We start from the raw sequence: 15,019 nt of genomic DNA on the forward strand, positions 1-15,019 counted from the left end.
TCCTACCGGATACTACTTACTCCTTGCCATCCAGACTCGTCCTGGCCAGAGGATGTTGTACTTTATAACTCTGTCAAACATACTCATTGTGAAGTGGTCGAAACGAGCGCCAAACTGGAATGACCTGAACTTCTGAGCTAGTGAACCTTGTTGATATTAGACGTCAGAATATCGAAGTAACCTTACTTGGGGAGTAGTGGCATGCAGACTACTGTACTCTCTAACGTTATTAACGTTATACAGTATTGACTAAAATCTAACCTCGCGGTTGGAGAAGTAAATATATGCAAATTGAAAGACGAGGGCAGTGCTCATACAATTTAGTCCACATGGTTGAGAGAAGCAGTGTTGGGCTCCATGGGCCATGGCGAGGACGACGTCCACGAAGCGAATTTGTCGGCCGATCGTTGCGAGTTGATGGCACGGCCACTTGGCGGTGCCGGCATGCGCGGATTGTGCGGCTTCGCTCGTGTCAAGCTCCTTTGCCGCTACCTTCAGTGACAGGTGGTAATACGCTCCGAGGTCTTGCTAAGAGGCTATTTCAATAACCAGGCCGGTGCGTGTTCCCCTTTACTAACGAAATGAGAGTGCCTAACGTTACAAACTTACACGTGCTATAAAATCATAGAGGTGTGCTGACGTCAACCTGAGAGCGGTTCGTGGTCGTCTTATTTCGCCCCCTATGTTGTCGTCACTCTGCTTAATAAGAAGGGGGTACGTACAGGATGTAGAGGGGGATATGGTGGAGAAAGGGGGGTCTACGTGCCACTGCGGGGGCGTTTTTACAGAGAGTTTCGGAGTAAACCCACGAGTGGTTCGTCTGAACAAGTCACTATTCCCCATATGATAACTCATTTAGCTGAAATAATCTCGACAAGACAGCCGAATAGATGAAAAGCTAGAAATGAAAAATCACCGGAAGAAATGTGTATTTGCAGGCGATGTGGAAAGTGATTACAATCCAAAGGTAGCTTTGCGTCAGTGGATCCTTACGAGGGGGAAGCCCGGAGTCCTGGTGATACTTGGTGCTAACTAACCTTGCGACCTTTCGGTAGGCATTTTTTAAAAGTATGTGCCCCGTTAAAACTGCGCCTTGCAGAGTTGCCACAACTGGACGGTTAATCCGTACAACCCACGTTAAACGTTATGGAATAAGCTGAAACTCGTAAAGAATAAACTTCTGCACGATAGATTCAACTATTGTCACTGATTACTCCGTGTTGTACAGTACTAGTAACATACCGTAATGCATATCCTAGACGAAGGGCTAGTAGAAATCGAATACTACAGTACTGTATTAAGTCGACACGAATCACCAGTATGCAGTTTGTATCAATGAAGACACTTGATGAATGTGCAGTCGATTGAATCTGTGTCGTTGATTGGTTGAAAATTCAAACACAATGTTCTGATTGGCTTGATTAAAACCCTACCCCTTAAACATGGTCAATTTTGCGAATGATGGTAACTTTACGTGCACTGTGCCACGATTGCTTGAAGAGGCAACGCTACTACTGTATGTCTAGCGAATGGTTGCTTTACAGCAAAGCTCCCACAAAGTCGACAGTGTGCTCTTGCTCTTTCGACAATAGTTCAGTGGCAGCGGCACTTGCGCGATCTTGTTTCTATTACCTTCTTGACGTTATCCGGCCTTGATATCGTGTCTCAAACGTCTCTTGTCCATGCCGCATACACTGAGAGAAAATCGGCTGACATCCACCAGTGCTACCTGTCAGATATTTCCATCGTCTTCGAATTGAAATGTTCAAGCCGTCACATGTACTACATACACGACACTACAACGAAGGCACTCATCCATGAGTTCTCCCACGCGGGCTTGTAGCGTCTACGTCCCTCATTCCTACTGGACACTGTTTTCATCATGCCAGATCCAGAATCGTCCTGTCCCTGTTGTACATTGCACTTGTATGTACAGTACTAGTAGTGCACTGTACATAGTCCTTTCAAAGATACGAGTATTCACTGCGACGTGATCGCAAACCCCGATAGCCCTTATGCCGTACTACAGTAGTATCGGATAGTATCGAGTACAAATCAAAAGAGCCGGTAGACTATCAATAGTATGAGATGCAGTAAATAGCCTTGGTTGTATGGGTACAATACACAGCCACGCGGTTCGAGTATTTGAAGTGAACAGTAGTTCAATACAAAGTAGCGTGAATAGTGTTGATAAGTTAAAACGAAGTTGCTGAGTTCTCTTGGTTGAGTGGAGCGGTCGTGGCTTCCAGCGACGAGGTCATGTCGAGGGCAGCGACCACTTGTGGGGGCAGTCGGTAGCTGGCGAGTTGTGCGGTGACTGTACTGGCGTACAGAGGGTTGGCCAATATCGTTTGAGCCAGGTACGCCAGTGTGATGGCATGGTGCGCTTCGACAAAGCGAACGAGAAGCGTTTGATGGAGCGTGTACAGTCGTCCGACGAGACTTGTGGCCACGACGCAGAACGGCATGAAGAACGTCATGGCGTACTGCATGCCCAGTGCGGTGTACGCCTTTTTCTCAGCTTCCATAGCTTCCACACACGTATCGATGAGCGCCAGCAGTTGGCGCAACACAGTATCCACGTTCGTCTTGCAGTCTCCGCCCAACACTTTCCACGACACATGATGCATATTTGTGTCTTTGACTTGCAACACATCCAAGAGATGAAGGGTTGCCTTGATCATGTGCTTGGTCTTGTCCGCTTTCATGCCACGGTGTAGCCGTTTTACCTACATGCGCCAAGAGTTCGTCGATTCATGGAGGTCATCGCGTTGTTCGTACATGCACAAGGTATTGGAAGTAGTTGGCACGACGGTGCTGGCTCGTGTTCTTGTAAATAATCTTCCGCAGCACATTGACCTCGGCAAGCAATGCGTCCACGGCGCTCGCACACGATTGCACGTGACCCTTCACCACATTCAAGTCCATGTCCATCTTGCACCACTGAAACAACAAAGCTGAGTCAACTCGTACATAAACAAGAATTACGCATTTAAGAGAGGTCGAATAATGCATTATAGTAACCATTAATCCCAACAAATATGGATTATAACCGTATTGTTCTTGCATTATAACAACCATTATTCCCAACAAGTATGGATTATAACAGTTTCGTTATTTAATTTGTTATAACATGAATTTGTTATGGAAATTTTACAATCGTATTTTTGCTCAAGCATGGCCAAGGAATGGATCTGCGTGGAATGCGAGCAAGATAACGCCGCCGATGAAGTCGAGTGCGTGGCATGTGAGGAGCCACGACCGGCAGCATCCAGTGTGAGTCGGTTCGCAGGGTACAAGATCGCACGAGTCGTGTCTGTGGAAGCCATTCCCAAGACTAAGCTGCGGGCGGTAAAGGTTCAAGTGGACGCCGATGGCGCGGAAGGGCTAACCATCGTAACAAACGCCCGCGTGGACGACGGCGAGACGAGGTACATCGTTGTGGCTACCGCTGGTTCCATCGTGTCTATCGATGGCGACGATATCGAAGTGAAGAAAGCGACTGTCGGCGGTCGCAAGTCGGAAGGCATGGTGTGCGACTCGCCCATGCTCGGTTGGAAAGGTGGCGCAGCAGGGGCGGCGGTGTTTTTGCCCAACACGTACACTGTCGGCGACGAACCTCCCGCCACACGGCCTTAATCAATTTGTGATTGTTTCCATTGTGTATCAAGCATGCCAAGACTGAGGTCTTTGTTGGTCGCAGTGGCGACACTTGCATGGCATCTTGACAGCACACTACCGGTAGTACACTAGTGAGCCAAAGTCCTGCGCTCCAACGACATTATGCATATGAATCAAAACCAAATCCCATCAAATCACCTCAGCACTCACGTGTACGTGCCGTTCTTCGAGAGACATGTACACCAGGATTCTTGCTGTGTACGTCGGCAAGCGCCTGTCATTGAAGCCACTTCTCGACTCCCGCTACTGTACCCTGGCTGGAAGCCAAGGGTAGGCGGCATCGTATTATGCTCATGGAAAGCATGAAGGGAACACATGCCTTGGTTCTGCATGCAAGGACGTCCGTCGCCCCAGTTGCTTTGGTCATGTGGAGGTTGGACTGTCGTTCGAATATCGCATAATATTTTAATTGTCGTGGTGGACAACTTGGAATTGGTATACTATTTTTATTCCCATTGTTCGAGAACTCAGCAAGCGACAGTTACCCGTTACAAAAATGTCCAATAAGACGAGTTGTTACTCCAAGTGGATCTAACAATTATTCCATCATCATGGCAGACATGCAACCTGAGATGAATGAAGTGTCGTTGATGCGGCGACGGCGACAAAAGGAGACAGCAGCAGCATCGGTACATGGTGGGAAGGAGGTTGCAATTATCAAGAGCGAGGAGATCGAGTTGGACCGGGTGTCCACAGACTCGTCGGACGACAACCAGGAAGACGACGACGCGGATGTTGTTCGCAAGAACGTTAACCATGTGGTTGAGGGCAAAGCCGCCACGCCGGAAGAGCTGTATTTCCTTCGTAGCCAAGTGCAAGACCTGCAGGGGGCATTGAAGGCGCGCGACATGGAACTGTTCCAATTGCGCGAGCGCTACGACCTGCTCTTGGTGGCGGTGGAGCAGCAGGACGAGGCGATTGCAGCGATCTATGCCACGACCAACATGTCGTCGTCTGAGGCTCAACTGCTGCAGTACTCTGCCCTTCGGGAGTCTTCCATGCAGTCCACGACCCCGCCTCCTTGTCTCAAGCGAACAGCGAAGGAAATGCTGCTGGGCCACTTGGACACAATGGGGTTCGATGCTACCAGCGTCGGCACCGTGCTGGACACGTTCCACGACACCACAACGGCCACATCCAACGCCACCAGTGCGACTGCCAACAGCGCGACAACCGAATTGGCCGCCCTCAACTCGGCCCTGGATCAACTCCTGTATGCCGACACGAGTACTGGCCCAGCTCCACCGGCTCCGGTAGTGCCAGCATACGCAAACACGTCTGGCTTCCTCCGCCCCGCCGTCCGACGACACAGCAGCAGACGTTTGAGCGTCAGTGACTTTGGGCTGCTAAGCCACGAGTCGTCGTCGTCGTCCGAGCAGCAGCACGAAGCAGGGGGCGGTACGCCCACGCGGCGGCTCTCCGATCCGCTCTTTGCCGGCTTGGACGACATTACGGACACCAGCAACAACAGCAACAATAGCAGCCAGTTCCAAGCCAACCTCAAACAACGAGCAGTACGTTGTATACATGGTCGTTCGAGATGGATGGATCATTCCTTTGCGAATAGGACATGCAAAACAGTGACGAAGTGGAAGAACTGTCGTACTCGGCGTTCTTGGAACGGCTCAGCCTACCTGGCTCCAAGGACATTGTCGAGTGTATCCGCCGGTTCGTCGGGTCGGTGCTCGGTCCCCGTGGAGACGGCTGGTATACGCGCCTTTATCATTATCCTCCCCTGTAGCTCACTTGTGTGTTCTTTCTGTAGCCCCCCCACGTCGGCGCATTTTGTCGACTACATCTTTTACGGCCACGAGTCGTTCCAGCCGCGATGCGAAGACTTCTTTCGATCGATCGATGACACGCTGGCGTCACATCCGGCGTGGCGGCACGCGCCCGAGCGCACCTTGCGCCACGCCCGCGACGGCATTGAAAAGTACGTCATGGACAAGCTGGCCGACGTGCCGCTGCACCGACTGCCCTCGAGCGCCGTGTGGAAGGCCGAGGACGCAGCGCTCTCGCGGCGGATGCACGTGCTGGCCCAGGTCGTGACGCCCGACATGCTGGACATTAAGCCGAGCATGCGCAACGAAGTCGTGTGGAGCATCGCGCAGGACGAGCTGCGCCGGATCAACGACTGCCGATCCCCCGGTGACAAGATTAACTGCATCGTGCGCTGCTGCAGCATTATCTTCAGCGTCCTCAATCTCGCGCGGGGCGGCGACGCGTTGAGCCGACCAGGTACATAAGCATCATCGCGATGATCGCTTTTTCGTCGTTTGAAATGTGTGACAATGTGATTTTTTTTTAATGTTTTGATTTGTGTGTTGAAAACTGGGGACGGAGCAGGAGCCGACGACTTTTTACCCGTGTTCATCTACTTGGTGCTGCACTCGCAAGTGCCGAATTTGGTGTCGAATGCCGAATACATTGCCGCGTACAGAAACCCCGCCGATCTCATGTCCAAGTAAGGCGTGCCTAGAATAATATATATATATTTTTTCTTTATACATATTTTTGGTGCGTAGAGCCGGCTACTGTTTTGTCAACTTGCGCAGCGCCATCGAATTCATTTTGGTGCTTGATGCGACCATGTTGTCCGTGGATGCTGCCGAGTTCAACAGGTACAACCTTCTATTCCCACATACACTCGTAATAATACAAACCTTACACTGGTTTGGACAACTAAATCCGTTCGTTTTCTGTTAGTCGGTTGGCGACCGCAGAAGCAGCAGTGTCGTCTCCGTCGTCCGCTGTATCTCAGCTATCGGACCAAGTGGACGTTATGTTTGGCTAACATGAAAGACACAGTTGTGCACAATTATGAACTTTTAAAATTGAGCTCACCACAAGCAACGTGAAAGGGCATACGTATTGCACAAGTAGTTTGCAAAGAGTTGGCGATGATGGCGAGCTACAGTAGCCTGCTTGTAGGAACCGGGCGGGCGAAGGGTACAGGACTACGACAAGCAAGTGGCGTCAGTGCCCATGTAACTGTTAGCACACTACAGCGAGCGACACGAAAACCCGATCACGATTCACTACTACGTAAAGTACTAGTATTAGTAGTACTATCTACGGTATGTACACTATTTATAACCCTGCACTTTCGAAACAAAGTACTGTTCAATCCGAATCCACTTCTAAAAGCAAAATCTCCATAGATTGAGTGTATATATACGTTCAATCTAGGGCAAGTACTAACTGTAGAGACCAGAGGATTATGGGGAAAATAGTCATCAATACAATACAGTAATAGACAATTAAATACAGAAAATATTTCACTGGCAACTACATAATACAGTACCAATGATTCTTGTGTCGTGGTTCGAGGAAATCAACCCCCTTCAATACAGTACTTAATAAATCGAACTTCACTGTACCGCCAACAATATTTTACCTTGTGTATCCACGTGTCACATACTATTAATAGTCACATACTACGTAGTACTATTAATAGTCACGTTACTATTGGAGATTCGGTATGAATTTCCGGACCCTGTTCAATCGAATCTCGCCAACCGAATCGAGCACCAATCTCTCCCATTGGTCAATCCGATATTACTTGTCGCTGATTGGCTACAACCCATTTTCGATTTTCTACCAGAAAGGGCGAGGTGGATACTGGCCAATCAGATGTCTCAGCTCTATTTGTGCTCAATTGAACGAACCAAGGAATGTTGGCAAATTTAAATCGACAATATTAATAATTATTTCAACAATTGACAATGAAATTGCGACAATATGTTTAATTGTAGAGACAGACCGCTGTGAAAAATCGGTAAAACATATTAATTTTCTTCCCAGTCAACACGTGGCTACTTGAGCGGCTTGGCAGGCGACGGGGCGGCGGCGCCGACGCCATCGACGACTTGCTGTTTGGTCACGACCGAGTACCAGAACCACCCCGTGGTTGTCATCATGGTGATGGTGAGTGCAAACGTGATGTACACAATGGTGCCAGCGCCAAACCCCGAGCCCGAGTAGTCGCCCATGAAGAACCCCATGAGCACCGGGATGAAGGCTTCGCCGCAAAAGCAGCCAAACACAAGCAGCGACGACACGCGGGCGAGGAGGTCTGGGTTGACAACATTGGTCAGGCCCTGGATGGTAGCCGTGAACAGCGGTGAGATGAACACGGCAAAGAGCACGAGGTGGAATGTGAGAGCTGCGACAACGTAGTTGGGGCCAAAGAGGTTCTGGCCGAAAATCACCCCCGCCATCGTGACCACGCACAGCACGTTGAGGAAGAAGAGCCACCCGAGACTCTTCATGTGCTCAAACAGGCACGACGTGAACAGCGAGTACGACAGTGCCAGCGCCAGCCAAAATACACACATAATGCTGCAGCAGATCGAGTGCAGGTTGGCGCCGTACCCGAGCGCCATGACAAACTCCAAGTACTGAAACAAGAAGGCCGCGAGACCCATCTGGATGCCGTAGAACAAGGTCGCAATGATCATCACGAGCAGCACGATAAAGTTGGCTTCGGGGTCGTACGAGTCTAAAACGACGTTGTGAGATATATATATATATATATATTGACTTTTGTTTATTCTAAATCGGAGCGAGAATGAATCGAAACACAAATAAATTTACACAAGAATCGGCAAAAGAATCTATTTAGCCAATCAGATTGCAGGAAACCACCATCAAAGTCAAATTAGTGTGTGATTCAATTAGTGTGATACCCATCACCACAGGACACTTTTTCACAACCAAAATATATCAGTACAAAGAATCAATCGATATATTTGGCGAATCAGCATAAAAGTCAGCCAAATTTGGAGTAAACGAAAGACAATATATAGCACCCCTGAAAACGAGTTGGAGACAGACCTGGGTTGAGGTTGGCTGCGCCCAAGTCGTGCTTGACATGCAAAAAGACACTGCCCGAGATCGGACTCGGCAGCACGGGCGGCACACTGCGCAAATCTTCTTCAAATCTAATGCAGGAATGAATGGGATATGTATACAGACGAGTTTGGGATAAGGACGATGATACATCGTACCCAAGAAGGGAAGCCGATTCTTCGCCCGACGGATACGGACAATCGGTCAAGTAGATGAAGAAGGCGGCCAAGAGCGTGAGCGACCCGACCATGATGAAGAGGTACTCGAGCTCGAGCTTGGCTTGGCGCTGGATGATTCCAAGAATTGGACCCTGCACGAAAAAGCATGTAAGGACATGAAACGAGCAAGGAATCCCTACACGTACCAGCACAGTACCGACGGCGAACGCCCCGTTCAACGAGTTGACGACGCGGCGCGTGGTCGCTTCGTTGCCGGCGGTGGTCCACGCGGCGCATTTGTTGATGGTGACGTTCACGATGGCGACGATGACGCCCTTGACGAAGAAGAAGCACGACGCCCACTCCGACCCGCCCCATTGGTTGACCCACGGCAGACACACGTACCACGCAGTGAGTAAGATGGACATCGTGCCCAGCATGATGTGGAGACCTGTCCGGCCAAGGATGGAACTCAAACAGGCTTGGACCAACACTTCTGCCAAGAAACCAACCGACAGAATTGACCCCAGCGCATGCCACGCAAACGCTGGATTGTAGCTCGACACGGCATTTCCTTGGTACGACATTTCTTGTAGCGCAGGGCCTAGGGCGCCGAGGAACGCTCCTTGTGAGAGGTAGATCAACCAGTACCCGATCATTTGGCCCTTCCATCGGAATGCGGCAACTGCCCTGAAGGTTTGCAGCATCGTCGTCGACGGCGGCGGCGGCGGCACTTGAACGGTAGAGCGAAGCAACTGACTTCGTTGACTATGGCGTGTTGTATCCGGATCTTTGAGAGCCAATCAAATCGCATTCTTGTTGTATTTTAACCAATCAATTTACCTATATGCAAATGCATCCAATCAAAACGTACTAACGTTTCATTTTGCATATCTATCAGATTTGGCCGTTCTGAACACTAGAAATAATGTTCAGACAGGCGACCCTTGCTGCTCTCGAACGGCCAAAACATCCGGATAAACCGACCGTTACGTTTCATATGATTCAAACATCCTAGTGGCCTGTGATCTTGTCCTTGACGTAGACACCACAGTGCCATAGCAGTACAGGAGGTAGCACTGCCAACACAACGCCAGTGCCCGCGACGACCGCCCCGGCCGCAACGCCCGCAAAAACGGTCTTGGTCACGAGTCGAACGGGCACCGTGCGCCCAAAGTACCTGTGTTTCGACCGAATGTAGGCAAGTGGGTAGCACTTGACCTTGCTGTGGGTCGACCAGTCTTGATGGCAGTACCAGCAGAACTCGAACGAGCAGCGCGTGCACGACATGTGTTTGCATCCACCAGTCTTTTCGATCGCCCACGTGCAATTTGGACACGCTTGGACGTGGTTGTTGCGACACCAAGAGCTGTAATTGCGGTCGCCACACATGGGAATCGGATGGAAGTCGGACCCGCACTTGAAGCACGATTCCTTCTCACATGCGGTGCAGTAGACGCGGCGGTTGTTGTTCTTCTTGGCGGATGTGTTGGACAGCACTTGGCCGCACTCGGGGCGAGGGCAATACCGGGCGCCCTGCAACACCTGCTGCTGCATCTCGAGAAAATCGACGTACTTTTGGTACGTGATGTCCGACATGTTGTGGCGCAACGTTCGCTTTGTGAGGGACAAACGACACGCACCAGGACATACGAGTTGGTTTGCGCGGACTTCGCCGTTGATAACCTTGTGACGGATGTATTCGCGGAAACACGGAAAGCAATAGACGGCGGGGCACGCGGCACACCGGCCAATGTCTTCTTCGTACAGGTCCATGTCGACAGTGGGCCTGTTCACTTCCATCGTCGAACGTCGCTTCTCTGCACTACGCACGATATCCGTGGTGGTATCCAGGCAAATCATGCACTGCTCCACGGCCATTGTGGTGCTTCTCGACAACGACGACGATAAGTGGTCGTCATTGTCGCCGCCGAGGAGGACGATGTCAATGTCCGACAAGCTCATATCCAGGACGCTCTCCTGAACGAGGCGGTACCTGTCAACGAACGACGACGATGGAGCTGCTGCCATGGCACGTCCCCTTTTCGGAATGAACAGATTGGCGACTCGTCCGATTTAGAAGAACAGAACAAAGATCATAGGTCAAGATATCCGGATAACCTTGATGGACTTTCTAAAGGAAATCCACTGTATAGAGGGCAACCTGCACATGCATCGTGTCAATGCAATAACGTTTAACGTTAAGCTTAGCTTAGCGCAGGCCTCTCATATGCTTACACACTACGCATGCGCATGCACCAATGACGCTAGCAGTGCCATACTTCGAAGTGCACTTGGTAACGAAGCAATCACATTCGTATGGATTACTCCAGTACGCAAAAGCTCTCCTAGGCATACCCCGTACTTTCGGCTACTTGTAGCCAGCTCAATTCTCGAAAGGAAGGCGGTGGTATGATTGAGATAAGTTACTGTACCATGAGAGCATTTGAATTCTGATGATAGTCGATTTATTGCATCCAAACGCTTCATTTATTGCATCCAAACGCTTCAGGAAATAATTCCCTTATACAGTACCCTTGAAATTTCGGACAACCAAGCGGCACATGCTAGAATGTATGTCGCCTCATCCACATCAATCACAAATTTTTGTCCAACGAACTGCATTGGCGTCTCGCAGGCTTTGAATTGCGGCATTAAACTCGCAATGGCGAGATTTCTGCCTTGTTGACACCACGCTTGTGCCAGGCGCAGTATCGTTATGTTTACGACACCCCGCATGTGCCAGACGCAGTATCGTTATGTTTAGGAGATACTTACTCTCTGAGGATTTTGGCCAATAACGTTATATTACTGTATTATATTGAGTACTACTTCGTATTAATAGTACTTCTAGTTTTCCAGAGTACTTCGTACTATTTTAATATGTAGTACGAAGTCGTTACTATTAAAATAGTAACGTTACATAGCTAGACCAAGGATAGTCGGGCCTGTGTGAACTGTACTACTACTGGATTGGGTTGATTTGTGAGTCGGTCGACCATAAGTTACTAGTAACTAGTTAGAGGGTAACGAGCGCTGGCCTAACCCTCAGATTGAACATGTAACACGTCATGGCACGATATGATCGTCATTTCACAACACCCCGCGACCATGGCGGGAGACTTAAGTACTCCAACGATCACACAAACAACTTTAAATGGGTGCAGGCGGACGTGACGTCCCGGAGGTGCTGTCGTGTATCGTCTGCGATCCGTGAATTTCCATGTAACATGAGCACCAGTTTGCCACGCCTCGTGTCACCGCGACCGTCAGCCTTGGACATCATGGCGTGCACGATCAAACTTGCTCCATGGGCACTGATCGCATTGCAGCTCAAGTTCAGCGCGGTAACGGTGCAGCTGGCCAAACTTTGTACTAGGGACGGTATGGCGTCGTCAAAAAGTGCACACGAGGATAGCACCAAAGTATGGAGGTGGTGGGCCGTCGGCAGGGCCGCGGCGAGTGCTGGGATCCCACGGTTGATGTGGTTGTGGCTTAATACGAGTTTGGTCACGCGGGAATGCCGCAACCCTTTGGACAATGCGACGATGTCAGCACCTTCGAGCCCGCATCCCGACAGCTCCAGTTCGCTCATGGCCAATGGATTGGCAAAGACATGCAAATCCAGGTGTGGCACCCGTGAATCTCGAACGACCAAGCGTGTTAATGTCGACGACCACAACGCTCGATGGAAAGCCAGGACCAAGGCGATGGGCGCATCGATGTGCCATTGGCTGAGGCTTAAGTGTCGGACTGGTTGTCGTTGGAGCCAATGCACGAGATGCGTCATTCCAATTGCGGTGATGGTAGGCCGTGAAAAGACGCCGTCCACGAGGTCAGGCAAAGACAGGCTTCGCATGCTTAGCTCAACCAGTGCATGCGACGATGCAATGAATTCGAAAATGACGTCGACAGACGGTACGATGGCACCATTGAGGTCAAGGGATTGCAGAGCTGGAAGTCGAGGCAACGTGGCTAAGAGACACTCGACTTGGTCAGGACACGCCCGACCGCTTCGTTCTTCCCATGCCAATGCTGCCACTGGCAATCGAGCAAGTTGATTGTACCATTCCGACAGCGGTACCTTGACTTCCGATGCACTAGGGCATCGCTCGATGCGAATGCCGAGCGAGGATGAGCTGGGGCAACCGTGAAATGCGCTCAAATCGTACATGTCATGCATGTGCACGATGGAGAAATATGGGGCGATGGCCGCGGTGACTTGGAGAAGGAGGGCACCATGATGAGCTCTTAAATGCAGCTCGGGCCAGAGGTCGTTTGGTGCGATCGTGCCAGTGAGCTTTGTGAACGGTTCCAAGCCGCCAAGGGTGTCTGTTCCATTCAGGGCGTCGACGTAGTTGACGAAGCTCTGACCATCCGACAGGAAGGATGCGATGCGGTGGATGATCTCTGGGGGCATGCTATTGCTCTTGAAAGTTATCTATCAATGATCAAGCTTTGGCCGTGCAGTCTGCCTCTCCGGCGGCTTGTGTTCCAGCAGCTTGTGCTCCGGCGGCTTGTACTCCGACGGCGGATTCAAACAGTTGAAGCGTTCTTTTGGATCGCACATTGGAAATAGTTTAGCCAATCGACGTTGAGAGGTCGAAATACGCCATCTTGATTGGAGGAATTCTTTTAGTCGATAGTAGTATTTCTGAAGCTAAGCTTACTGTACGAATTTCCGTACCACTGAACATTGCCGCGACATTTCATTGGATTTTATGAAAGTACTTGTCGTGGATTGGCTAAAATACTCTTTCTATTTTCAAGGTCTTTTCTGAGGATTATTTGGTAGCTAATCGAATGTCGCGGCGAGGTTTGCAGCGAGGTTCAGCAAACGGGCATACTAGTATTCAGGAAATCTGAAGGAAATTCACAATATAAACTTCAAATTTTGCATGGTTTTTTCTGTTCAATATTGACTCTCGCTGGAACTCTGATTGGCTGAATATACTTGTCTTTTGTTTAAGAGCCAATCAGGTCCATTCAAAATTTAATTAGCCAATAGCGTCGATTCGTGATTTGATTCGGCGGCGAAATTCGATAAGCTGGGTCTAGAAATTTATACCGCATCTTTTTTTCTTGATGTGACAAATGCCAAATAATGTACTAAGCTTTGTACTACGTACTGTAGTACTCTGGAGTACTCTGGAGTACTATTAACGTAAAACACCAGTAGCTTGCCCAATATCAGAGAATGGCCCGAAACACTATTCATAACGAAACTTATTTAATTTCATATAAACTCTAGTGAATACGTTTCATATTGACAATAGAATTACTAATCTCACTGTTTATATGTACAGTGTATTCATTAAGGCTAAACTACCGGTAGGCCATCTACTGATCTTTTAAAAACTCACAAATCTGACTCTTACCAGCAATAACTTGGTGAAGCATACGTCAAATCCTACAAAGATAGCATGCATGGTGTAGCGCATTCATTCTTCTATATCATCATAACGTTAGTTGAAAGTTCGTATAAATCGTTTTATTTGTTGAGAAAGCGTAAAAAGGCTTAGAGCATCTGCACCGGCACCAGTAAAATCGACCTCATTATCCGCATAATTTGTTCGGATAAGACATTTACTGGCCTTACTGGAGTGCACTTTACTGAAGTCACATTTGTTTCGCACCAACAACTTGTTCGGTGACTCTGGCCACCAAATGGAGTACCCTGCATTTCTCAGCGACAGCGAAAGCAGTGGCGATGACGACTTTGTCATCGCCCTGATCCTTCGTAACATGTCAGCTGCGAGCGATCATTCACGGCGATGGCGCCAAGGCTCCCGCCGAGGCAAGAGGCCCAACATAGAACGCAATCGTGCACAGTACGACAAGCTGTTGATGGCGGATTACTTCAACCCAGTGCCAACGTACGACGCCAGCCATTTTAGACGACGATTTCGTATGTGAAAGAGCCTTTTCCTTCAAATCGCACACGATCTTGCGCAACATGATCCATATTTTCAACAGAAGCCTGACGTCACAGGTCGAACATATTCATATATAAAAAAAACATTGCATCCAGTCACTTGATATATGTTAGGACGAAATGGTTTCTCATCTTTGCAAAAGGTTGCTGCGTGTGTCCGATACCTTGCAACGGGGTGTTCGCTCGACGACTTGGACGACAGGTACTAAATATTTGTGTTTACAAAATGTATCAAATATAATATATAGATATCGAATTGGTGAAAGCACAATGCGCCAAGCCCTTCGAAAGTTCTATGATGGTGTTCTGGCGCTCTACAAGGACAGGCACCTTCGTAAACCAAACACGGTGGACGTGCAACGACTGATGCGTGACGGGGAGCGTGTTGGTTGGC

General features: G+C 49.4%; 7 protein-coding genes across 8 annotated transcripts; 3 read left to right on the top strand and 4 right to left on the bottom strand.

Moving 5' to 3' along the window:
- Positions 1-2,175: 2,175 nt before the first annotated feature.
- Positions 2,176-2,950, bottom strand: H257_04050 (hypothetical protein). Its single transcript, XM_009828421.1, has 2 exons — positions 2,782-2,950; positions 2,176-2,729 (listed from the first exon to the last, which is right to left on the bottom strand). Exons 1-2 carry the CDS (start codon positions 2,932-2,934, stop codon positions 2,196-2,198), a joined length of 687 nt encoding a protein of 228 aa, XP_009826723.1. The 5' UTR covers positions 2,935-2,950; the 3' UTR covers positions 2,176-2,195.
- A 166-nt stretch (positions 2,951-3,116) lies between these two features.
- On the top strand, positions 3,117-3,810 carry H257_04051 (hypothetical protein). Its single transcript, XM_009828422.1, has one exon. It carries the CDS (start codon positions 3,145-3,147, stop codon positions 3,637-3,639), a length of 495 nt encoding a protein of 164 aa, XP_009826724.1. The 5' UTR covers positions 3,117-3,144; the 3' UTR covers positions 3,640-3,810.
- Positions 3,811-4,221: 411 nt separating this feature from the next.
- On the top strand, positions 4,222-6,507 carry H257_04052. Of its 2 annotated transcripts, XM_009828423.1 has the most exons (6): positions 4,222-5,195; positions 5,249-5,388; positions 5,447-5,919; positions 6,028-6,145; positions 6,207-6,302; positions 6,388-6,507. In XM_009828423.1, exons 1-6 carry the CDS (start codon positions 4,233-4,235, stop codon positions 6,473-6,475), a joined length of 1,878 nt encoding a protein of 625 aa, XP_009826725.1. In that variant the 5' UTR covers positions 4,222-4,232; the 3' UTR covers positions 6,476-6,507. The 2 variants fall into 2 exon arrangements, with proteins under 2 accessions (XP_009826725.1, XP_009826726.1); XM_009828424.1 differs by having other exon boundaries at positions 5,447-6,145.
- Positions 6,508-7,360: 853 nt separating this feature from the next.
- On the bottom strand, positions 7,361-9,456 carry H257_04053 (hypothetical protein). Its single transcript, XM_009828425.1, has 4 exons — positions 8,897-9,456; positions 8,691-8,842; positions 8,518-8,624; positions 7,361-8,182 (listed from the first exon to the last, which is right to left on the bottom strand). Exons 1-4 carry the CDS (start codon positions 9,395-9,397, stop codon positions 7,497-7,499), a joined length of 1,446 nt encoding a protein of 481 aa, XP_009826727.1. The 5' UTR covers positions 9,398-9,456; the 3' UTR covers positions 7,361-7,496.
- Positions 9,457-9,575: 119 nt separating this feature from the next.
- Positions 9,576-10,821, bottom strand: H257_04054 (hypothetical protein). The gene has a single exon (XM_009828426.1). It carries the CDS (start codon positions 10,719-10,721, stop codon positions 9,705-9,707), a length of 1,017 nt encoding a protein of 338 aa, XP_009826728.1. The 5' UTR covers positions 10,722-10,821; the 3' UTR covers positions 9,576-9,704.
- Positions 10,822-11,762: 941 nt separating this feature from the next.
- H257_04055 (hypothetical protein) lies at positions 11,763-13,110 on the bottom strand (the record flags this gene model as incomplete). Its single annotated transcript, XM_009828427.1, has 1 exon — positions 11,763-13,110. One exon carries the CDS (start codon positions 13,108-13,110, stop codon positions 11,830-11,832), a length of 1,281 nt encoding a protein of 426 aa, XP_009826729.1. The 3' UTR covers positions 11,763-11,829.
- A 1,247-nt stretch (positions 13,111-14,357) lies between these two features.
- Positions 14,358-14,834, top strand: H257_04056 (hypothetical protein; the record flags this gene model as incomplete). The annotated part of the gene is made up of 2 exons (XM_009828428.1): positions 14,358-14,598; positions 14,740-14,834. The coding sequence occupies 2 exons, from the start codon at positions 14,358-14,360 to the stop codon at positions 14,832-14,834; spliced, it is 336 nt and encodes a 111-aa protein (XP_009826730.1).
- Between the last annotated feature and the right edge of the window lie 185 nt (positions 14,835-15,019).

The sequence above is a fragment of the Aphanomyces astaci genome (genome assembly GCF_000520075.1).
Source record: "Aphanomyces astaci strain APO3 unplaced genomic scaffold supercont1.7, whole genome shotgun sequence".
In the NCBI taxonomy this organism is placed as follows: Eukaryota; Oomycota; class Saprolegniomycetes; order Saprolegniales; family Verrucalvaceae; genus Aphanomyces; species Aphanomyces astaci.

Coding starts and splice junctions, on each gene's coding strand:
- H257_04050 (XM_009828421.1), bottom strand. CDS start 2,934: ATGGACATGGACTTGAATGTGGTGAAGGGTCACGTGCAATCGTGTGCG. Junction 2,730..2,781: donor ACTTCCAATACCTTGTGCAT/GTACGAACAACG, acceptor TGGCGCATGTAG/GTAAAACGGCTACACCGTGG.
- H257_04051 (XM_009828422.1), top strand. CDS start 3,145: ATGGAAATTTTACAATCGTATTTTTGCTCAAGCATGGCCAAGGAATGG.
- H257_04052 (XM_009828423.1), top strand. CDS start 4,233: ATGGCAGACATGCAACCTGAGATGAATGAAGTGTCGTTGATGCGGCGA. Junction 6,146..6,206: donor CCCGCCGATCTCATGTCCAA/GTAAGGCGTGCC, acceptor TTTGGTGCGTAG/AGCCGGCTACTGTTTTGTCA. Junction 6,303..6,387: donor GATGCTGCCGAGTTCAACAG/GTACAACCTTCT, acceptor GTTTTCTGTTAG/TCGGTTGGCGACCGCAGAAG.
- H257_04053 (XM_009828425.1), bottom strand. CDS start 9,397: ATGCTGCAAACCTTCAGGGCAGTTGCCGCATTCCGATGGAAGGGCCAA. Junction 8,625..8,690: donor GAATCGGCTTCCCTTCTTGG/GTACGATGTATC, acceptor TTCCTGCATTAG/ATTTGAAGAAGATTTGCGCA. Junction 8,183..8,517: donor CGCAGCCAACCTCAACCCAG/GTCTGTCTCCAA, acceptor ACGTCGTTTTAG/ACTCGTACGACCCCGAAGCC.
- H257_04054 (XM_009828426.1), bottom strand. CDS start 10,721: ATGGCAGCAGCTCCATCGTCGTCGTTCGTTGACAGGTACCGCCTCGTT.